The sequence below is a fragment of the Piliocolobus tephrosceles genome, chromosome 1, assembly GCF_002776525.5.
Source record: "Piliocolobus tephrosceles isolate RC106 chromosome 1, ASM277652v3, whole genome shotgun sequence".
NCBI classification, from domain to species: domain Eukaryota; kingdom Metazoa; phylum Chordata; class Mammalia; order Primates; family Cercopithecidae; genus Piliocolobus; species Piliocolobus tephrosceles.
In genome coordinates, this window is record NC_045434.1 from 12,041,307 (window position 1) to 12,050,451 (window position 9,145).

General features: G+C 43.5%; 1 protein-coding gene across 4 annotated transcripts in view; it reads right to left on the reverse strand.

Moving 5' to 3' along the window:
• The window catches only part of LGALS8 (galectin 8), a 44,250-nt gene extending 35,667 nt beyond the window's left edge, over window positions 1-8,583 (reverse strand). For 2 of the 4 annotated variants that reach the window (XM_023216200.2, XM_031935433.1), the window contains exons 1-2: window positions 2,776-2,875; window positions 673-816 (exon numbers count right to left, since the gene is read on the reverse strand). In XM_023216200.2, the coding sequence (XP_023071968.1) occupies window positions 673-717 (45 nt within the window). In that variant the 5' untranslated portion in view covers window positions 718-816; window positions 2,776-2,875. Of the gene's footprint in view, window positions 1-672; window positions 817-2,262; window positions 2,329-2,775; window positions 2,899-8,552 lie in introns of those variants that run through there. The other 2 variants (XM_023216198.1, XM_031935435.1) reach the window with 2 other exon arrangements.
• Window positions 8,584-9,145: the final 562 nt, after the last annotated feature.

Sequence of the window (9,145 nt, forward strand, 5' to 3'; positions counted from 1 at the left end):
AAGTGGCTGTCCTTTCCCCGACCCCAATTCAGGATTCAGCTTCAGATAAGTGGAAACTAGACATTCCTAAAGATTCTCACTACCACATAAAACTAAAACAAGCTCTTTACTGCTTAGGATTACAGGGCAATTTCCAGCAATTACAGTCATTCAGGGGTTCTAGGACCAGCCTGAACTGCACGAGACCCTTTACTACTTCTCACTCTCCGTCTCCCCATTGGCTTTTGACATTTTCCCTGCTCAAGTGCCAAGCAGTATTTGAAAGGCTGAGGGAAAGATCAAGACAGTAAATTCTCAAGGACAGCTCTAATTAAAAAAGAAAATGAAAAACTTGTAGAGGAAGAAATCCATTTGCCTTTAAAAACTACAATTTATGATTAGCTGAGCCTCCTCCCATTACCAAAAGTTGGCATTCCCTCCACTCTACCCAAACGTTCCCTGTTCATAACACTGTTTCATCACGTCATACTGTCATTGTGACTTCTTCCTCCACTAGAGGACAACAGCTATTTTGTAGTCAGCGCCCACCACCATCCCTATTACATAGTAGGTGCTTTAAATATGTTCACTGGCTTTTATTCTTGCCCTGTCTCCCAATGGATAATTAATATTCTATTGGATCTGCTCTCAATCCTGGCATAGGTAAAATGTTATTTTCTAGAAATCAGTTACCGGGTTATAGATGATATTCTGTAGGTTGTTTAATGACAACATCATTCTTTTCCAGCTTCTTGTTGGAGTCTCTTCTGTGTATGACCTGAGATTTTAGGCCAGTTTCATTTAAAGGTTACCTGGATTGAAACTGAGGCACTGGCCCTGTGTAAAGTAAAAATAGAGGAAAAGAAAAGTAAGCATGTAGCATTTTTCTTCATATTTTAAAATTTAAATTATATATTTTTCTTCATATTTTAAAATTTAAATTTAATTTATATATTATGTTACTGATATTTACCAAATAATAGAATGTTATTACAAGCAAAGATCTGCCTCCCATTCTTACCAGTGTGCTCATACACTAAACAATTTTGGATTGTGAGTGTAGGAAATACTGACTTAAAAAATACATCAGTAGAAAATTTCTAACATGGAATTTATTATTAAAAATACTAAAATAGGCCAGGCATGGTGGCTCACACCTGTAATCCCAGCACTTTGGGAGGCCAAGGCGGGTGGATCACCTGAGGTCAGGAGTTCGAGACCAGCCTGAACAATATGGTGAAATCCCATCTCTACTAAAAATACAAAAATTAGCCAGATGAGGTGGCATGCACCTGCAGTCCCAGCTACTCAGGAGGCTGAGACAGGAGAGTTGCTTGAACCCAGGAGGTGGAAGTTGAAGTGAGTCAGTAAATTTATATTAATTGTAAATTTATATTTTCAGTAAATTTATATTAATGCCACTGCACGCCAGCCTGGGCAACAGAACGAGACTCCATCTCAAAAAACAAATTAATTAATTAATGGCAATTACTAATCAAACAGTCCTGTACAATTATCAGAGGTATTCATTTCACTTTTCATTTCCATAAAAGGACAATAATTACAGTATTCACATCATTGGTTTGTTCTGAGGATTGAGTTAATAAAATAGTGAAAGAGTAAGTGCTATGTTAGCTATTATTATTGTGAATAAAAAGAATTGCTCTTCCTCCTCCAATTTAAACAAATCAAAGTGGGGAAATCCAATAATTTTAATACTATTAAGATACAGTTTTCTCTGCTGCTTAAAAAAAAAAAAAAATCACAGGGCAGGGGAGTGTTGGAAAGCATCAGCCACGTTTTTTAAGAAAAAAGCACCCATGGACACTACATTTAATAACTCCAGGAAAAACTTGATGACTTTAAGCAGAACTAAAGGGGAAACGAAACTAGAGCTTCCTGTATTTTACTTCCAGCAATTGTCATTATACCGCACACCAACAATACACACCGATCAAATCTATTACTTTTCCTTTATTAAGAAAAAAACTGTACCCCTCTTGGTTTACCACCTAAATATAACCCCAGTCTATGTCATTAACTTAATTCGTTAGTCAAAACCTCAGAACTCTGGCTCCGTGACTCAATACAGGAAGCAAGAACAAGAGCAAAAAGAATGGACGCCGAGTTGCCATACACATGTGTGATAACCAGCGAGTGACCCAATTTAAGCCATTGGCTTGCATTAAATCACGCAACCCCCGAAGTATCCCCAGGGACAGGTCCCGCCAGCATGAACACTTCGTATGCATCACAAGAAGTCATCACTTAAGTTTCACGTACGGTCAAAGGAAGTCCCATGACTTGCTCTTTGTAATGTTTAATACTGCAGTCCGATGACTCGGCATCCTAAAGAGCGTGTTAGAGGCAGGGAAAGCAACGTCACTACAAATTCCGGGAAGGAAGCTTCCCCAGATTCCTCCACTTGGAGGTGGCTCTAGGCCTCAGGTTAGGAGGGAACAGGGTAGAAAGCAGCACAGGTGGGGTGGATTTGCAGCGAGGAGACACCCCAGGACAAATAGCCTGACTCCAGCCAGGGATGTACAAGAAAGGCCGCGACTCCTGATAATCCCTTATGCCCCGGAGCAGCCTCGCTTGCAGAGGCAGCGTCCCCGCCACCCAGCCCCGGCTCTGCCGCGGTGAGAACCTGCGGGTTGGGGTGGACTGGACACTGTCCCACCCATCAAATTGTGATTTAGGAGCCGTGACATCCGAATGCCATCCTCCACTGGGGAGACCCTCAGAGCAGCCACGCCCCTAGCGACTGTCCCGGTGGCCGGGGGTCGCGCTACTCACCCAAGGACTGGTGTTTCAGGCGCTCCACGGAGCAGGTTGTTTGTCAGCCGCCAGGTGCCCTCCGGTTCCCGGCTCGGGCTTCCGTGGGCGGCTACGGGAAGCCACAGGAGTCAGTCCTCGTTCACTTCCCGGCGAGCGCGCCCTCCCGCTGCGGTCTCCCCACCCTCCCCGCGCCGCGCCTTCTGTGTATGGAGCGTCCCTGGCGGCTCTGCTGGATTTTGGACAGGGACCCGCCGCTGATCACCACCCAGCTCGGCCTCCTGCACAGCCTCTGGGGCCTTGGACGGCGACTGGCTTGCTGTGGGAGAGCACAGAGGATAAGGACAAAGAATGTGTCCTGGGTGGATCTGGCTGCCTTTGCCCCGAAGGCGGAGTGGTGTGGAAGGTGGTAGGAAAATGGGAAGGAAAGAAGAGAAAGGCTTTCTCTTCCACAGCAAATGGGCCGACGTCCACTTGGCTGTTCCAGGCCTCCAGGTCTAGGAGGGCGCTCAGGGCTGGGACTTTCCGGGACCAGGGTGATCACCGCACAGGCCCCGCCTGCCTGGACCGAGCGCTGGCCTTCCCGGGGTGCCCAGGTCCACGGGGTCAACGCCAGGGTTTTCTCAGCTTCCTCGTCTGCCTCGGATCGGAGTCCAGACAGTGCCAGAAGAGACCTGAAGGCGCTACTTTTTGACAGTACACACCTCTGGATGTAGGTGAAACGGTGGGGGAAGGGTTCAGTACGCTGGACTGTGCCCAGCCCAAAGCGCCCCATCTGTTAGTGATAACGTGGACTCACAGCCACTCTGCGTCACTGGCTGGTTACCCTGCGCGTGGGTGTTTTCTCCAAATTGGACACTTAGGGAACAGTTTAAGCAGTATGGAGCACAATTCTGTGCGTATTAGATGCTCCGTAAATACCCAGCTTCTCAGGGCTCTACACTGATAGTTTGACCTATTGGCTGTAAACACACCAGCCAGAAATATAAATAAAGTTGGAAACAAAGTCATGTCAGCCACTTGGAATGGCTTGCTGCTTAGTGTTTGTTTTGTGTTAGGGACCTCAAAGTTCTTATCTTCTCTACTTGACTTTTATCCACATTTGTTTGGAAAGATATATTTTAGTGTCACCAACATGGGCTTTCTCCCTCCTTGGCTTTTGTTTTCATTATTTTTTATTTTAACTGAGGAATTCATTACAAGTCCCATAACTGGGAACTCGTGTTCTGATTCTCTGTTGCTTTTCTCTCCTTTTTACCCGTTTTCCAAGTTTGATACACTTCTCAAGATCCAATTTGAATAAGTGAATTTACCCTTGACATACACTGCCTTGGATTTATAGTTATCGTCTGGTGGGTGTCGTGTGTTTTATCTGTGCAACTCGACTGTAGTTTGAGAAAATGAACTTGTCTTATACATTCTCCAGTGCATAGTGTAATGCTTTGCATAAAATAGATATTTAGGTTGAAGTGTTAAATTACTGATAAAGTCAGGAGCAATTGAATATCTTCACATTTCTGCCTGAGTCTCCCCCGCCCCCACCCCCTTTGAGATAGGGTTTCCCTCAAGTGATCCTCCCACCTCAGCCTCAGGAGTAGCTGGGACTACAGACACACACCACTATGCCCAGCTAATTAAAAAAAATTTTTTTTGTACAGACGGGGTCTACTATGTTGCCCAGGCTGGTCACAAAGTCCTGGCTCACAATATCTTCCTGCCTTGGCCTCCCACAATGCTGAAATTACAGGCGTGAGTCACCAAGCTGGGCCCTGAGTCTACCTAGTACTTCTCCTTTAGAAAGCTAAAATAAGTTGAAATAAGTACACATAAATGCTGTGTTTCTTTTGTAAGTCATATTTAGGTACAAATGGGGCTGAGTAAAAGGGCCAGAGAGTTAACAAAGAAAATCTGGATTAAAATGTTCATAAATCCTAAGAACTTATTCCTAGAAATAGCTCCCTCATTTGGCACTGTTGTTCAACTAGCCCAGTGTGTAATTTTAAATAAGCAAATATTCACTGAATGCCTATCATGGCCAGGCACAGCAGTAAAGAATACTAGCATGCAAAGGACCTCATAGGCCCTTCTAGATAGAGTCCACGTCTCTTACATTACTGCAGTACCCAAATTGGTCTCCCTATTTTCGCCCTTGCCCCTCTGCAATTTAGTCTCAACACAGCAGCCAGAGAAATCATGGTAAAACATAATTGAGATGATGTTAATCCCTTACTAAAAACTACTTTTTTTTTTTTTTTTTTTTTTTTTTTGAGACAGTCTCCCTCTGTCACCCAGGTTGGAGTGGAGTGCAGTGTTGCGGTCTCAGCTCACTGCAGCCTCCGCCTCCCGTGTTCAAGTGATTCATGTGCCTTAGCCTCCTGAGTAGCTGAGACTACAGGTGTGCGCTACCATGCCCAGCTAAGTTTTGTATTTTTAGTAGGGATGAGGTTTCACCATGTTGCCCAGGCTAGTCTCGAACTCCTGACCTCAAGTAATCTGCCCGCCTCGGCCTCCTGTAACCTGGGATTGCAGGTGTGAGCCACCGCTTCCGGCCAGTTGTCTCCTACTTTTTGCTCATTCTTTGCGTAAAGATCCAGTTATTACAGGAACACTTCATGATCTGCCCCAATCCTCACACACTGTGACTTTATCTCCAAATATTTACCTTCTCGCTTTTTCTGCAGCAGCCACACTGACTTTGCTATTCTCCTAGCAGGCCTGTCACACTTCCATCCTAAAATCTTTACTCAATATTTCCTTTTCCCTTTTCAAGTCTACTCAGATGTCAATTTTCAGTGGGGCCCTTCCTGACCACCAATATTTAAAATTGCAAACACTGTCCCTAAACACACTCATACACACTCCCTATCAACTCTTCCTTGCTCTATTTCTGGCTAACATTTGTCATGCTAATATACTATATAAGATATCTTTTTATTTTATGTTACTTCACCCATCATAAGACTATAAACTCCATGAGGGCAGGGCGTTTTGATTGTTCTTGTTTCAAGGAAGCTTACACTCTAGTTGAGGACACATAGAGTGATGTGTTTTAGAGAAGGTTAAATTGGGAGCACCTGAGGGGCAACCTTAGTTGGGTGACAAGGAAATTCTCTCTGAGGAGGCAAAGTTTCAGCAGCTGGTGAGTGAAAGAAAGAAAACAGCCATATGAAGATGGTGCAGAAGAGCATTCCCGCCTTAGTGACCGGCTACTGCAAAGTCCCTGAGGGTCTTGAGAATGCATTAAATGTGTTCAGGAAACAAAGGCCACCAACCAGCATGGCTGAAGCATGAGGGGAGAATGACAGGATGTCATGGGATTGGATGGCGCCACCTAGGAGAGTAGAGGGAGAAAATCACCTCGGACAGCCATGGGGAGATAAGACAATGTCGATAAATGAGACTGAGAAGGAACAACCAGGGGAATTTGCTGAAAGTGGTGTCACAGACGCCAAAGAAAGAGGAACAGCCTGTTGTGCCAAGTGTGCTGAGAGGCCAAGAAAGACGGAAGGGAGCAATGGGCTTAGGAACGTGAAGTTATGGCTGACTGTGACTCTGAAATGGGTTGAGAAATGGGAGGTGAAGAACTGGTGGAAACCGTGACTATAAAGATTTCGAAAATGTTTGCTGTGAGGAGGAACGGAGAAGCAGCATTATAGCTGAGGAAGCAGTGGACCAAAGGGGAGACTCAGGTTTTCTCGTGTTGTTTTTGTTTTGAAAAAGAAGATACTACACTGGCAACTTTTAGACTTTTTTGACATTTCCATTGAGACTTACTACATACATACTTAAAATTATGAAAACAAAAATTTTGGCCGGGCTCACTCCTGTAATCCCAGCACTCTGGGAGGCCGAGGCAGGTGGATCACTTGAGGTCAGGAGTTTGAGACCAGCCTGGCCAACATGGCGAAACCCTTTTTCTACTAAAAATACAAAAATTAGCTGGGCCTTGTGGCGCATGCCTGTAATTTCAGCTACTTGGGAGGCTGAGGCATGAGAATCGCTTGAACTCCAGAGGCGGAGGTTGCAGTGAGCTGAGATTGCACCAATGGCACTCCAGCCTGGGCAAGAGAGTGAAACTGTGTCTTGGAAAAAAAAAAAAAAAAAAATTGTACAAAACAATACTCCGGTTATGTGTAAAGCAATCTACTTTTTTCATTTAAAAAAAATGCTACTTATAGCCCACTAAAATGTTTGCAAGCCCCACTAACGGACTGTGACCTGAAGTTTGAAGAACACTGGGTGGTATGTTGGTGTTAGTTCATACTGGTTGGTGACAGCCAATTTTGCACATAACTTCCATGTTGATACCTTGAAGTTATCCAGGGCAACTGCTATAACTTAGGACCTTTTTCCCCTAAAGAACAAGATCTTAAACACTTACCAGCACACTACTGACTTTACTCATGTGAATGATCTGTGGAGAGGAGAAACTGATCATGCAGGACAGGGGATGGTGTTCCCAATAAAAGTTGTGAAAACCAGTTTCAGAAAAACAGAGTAGATATTGCGAATTATTTGCAGCAACTGCCTGAGAGTTATACAATAAAAGGATCACTTCAGGTAGGATCAATTTCTTTTTCATCTACATTGTCCTCTTTCCTTACCCAAGAAGCCACATTTATATGGTATAATATAGCCATACATTTAGAAATAGTCTTTTTTTTTTTTTTTTTTTTTGAGACATAGTCTCACTCTATCACCTAGGCTGGAGTGTTGTAGTACAATAGTGGCTCACTGCAGCCGTGACCTCCTGGGCTCAAGTGATCCTCCCACCTCAGCCTCCCAAGTAGCTGGGACTACAAGTGCACACCACCATGCCTGACTAATTATTATTATTATTATTTTTTTTTTTGGTAGTGATGGGGTCCCACTATGTTGCCCAGGCTGGTCTTGAACTCCTGGGCTCAAGCAATCCTCCCGCCTCAGCCTCCTAAAGTGCTAGGATTACAGGCATGAGCCACCATACCCAGGCAAAATTAAGTCTTATAAGCACAATGTTAAATTATATCTATTTATATATAGCCCACATTTTTTTAAAAAACTAGTAAAAAAAAAATCATTATTTTAGACATGAATTGTAAGCTCTTGCTACTTAGCAGGGTTAACCGATCAAACAGAAATAGATGCCGTATTCTATCCATGTGAACCATATTGTTTCAAGCTAAGGAATACTCTGGCAGTGATTTTGCTTATTATTTTGTTGCTGTGTTATTTTTGTTAACATAGTTTAAAAATTTTTGGAGCCCCTCTCCAACTATCCATTAAGTAGTGCTGCTAGTGCTGGGAAAATATGGCCCAACTCTATAATTTTGGAATACAAGCTAGATATGATAAAACCGTATCAAGAACTTTAAAGAACTGACTTGGTAAGCTGTGAATTTAGAAACCAGAACTCTTGTCACAGAACCTGTGACGATCATGATAAAAAAAAATTGAAAGCAAAAATTTGCCACAATGGATTATACATTTGTGAGTCCTGAGAACACATACCCTGCTATTCTTATGAGAAAATTAATCAAAATATGTAGGTTTTAAATTATGCAACATCTTCAGGAATGCATTCTTTACAAAACCACAACACTCACATCCTTACACATACATCTGCTTCCCCAGGAAATGTCATGGACAGTGCCACCTACCTCTTCTGATTATCTTCCCCAATCTAAAGGCATTAATTTCTCCTTTGAATCCTCTTGCGTTGACTAATCTCCCCCACACCCCAATACTAGCCCCATCCATGAGCACCAAACTTTTTTTTCACCCTCCAGACCCCCTATGATCAGATTCCCCAGGCTTACCTCTGAAGTTCTGTAGGATCATGTCCCAAATCCAGTCTTTTCAGGCGGGAGAAACAAGCTTCTAGAACTATGGTTTTGTCATAAAATAAAAGAATCTTAGTGATGAGAGGGATCTTAGGAGGAATATACATTAATTCATCTCGATAGCTCAAAGGATGAGATAGCCTGTTTTGTGAAATACATTTTTTGAATGGCTTACAGACTATGATGTTAGTACTAAAAAATGCTCGATTATTTGATATGTGGAAAATGTATCTGAAATTATGTAAAATGTAAAGGCAAGATGATACTAAAAATGTATAAATAGTATATATGGGCCGGGCGCAGTGGCTCACGCCTGTAATCCCAGCACTTTGGGAGGCCAAGGCAGATGGATCATGAGGTCAGGAGTTCGAGACCAGCCTAGCCAACATAGTGAAACGCCGTCTCTACTAAAAATACAAAAATTAGCCAGGAGTGGTGGCAGGCTCCCGTAGTCCCAGCTACTCTGGAGGCTGAGACAGGAGAATCGCTTGAAACTGGGAGGCGGAGCTTGCGGTGAGCCGAGACTGTGGCACTGCACTCCAGCCTAGGTTACAGAGCAAGACTGTTCA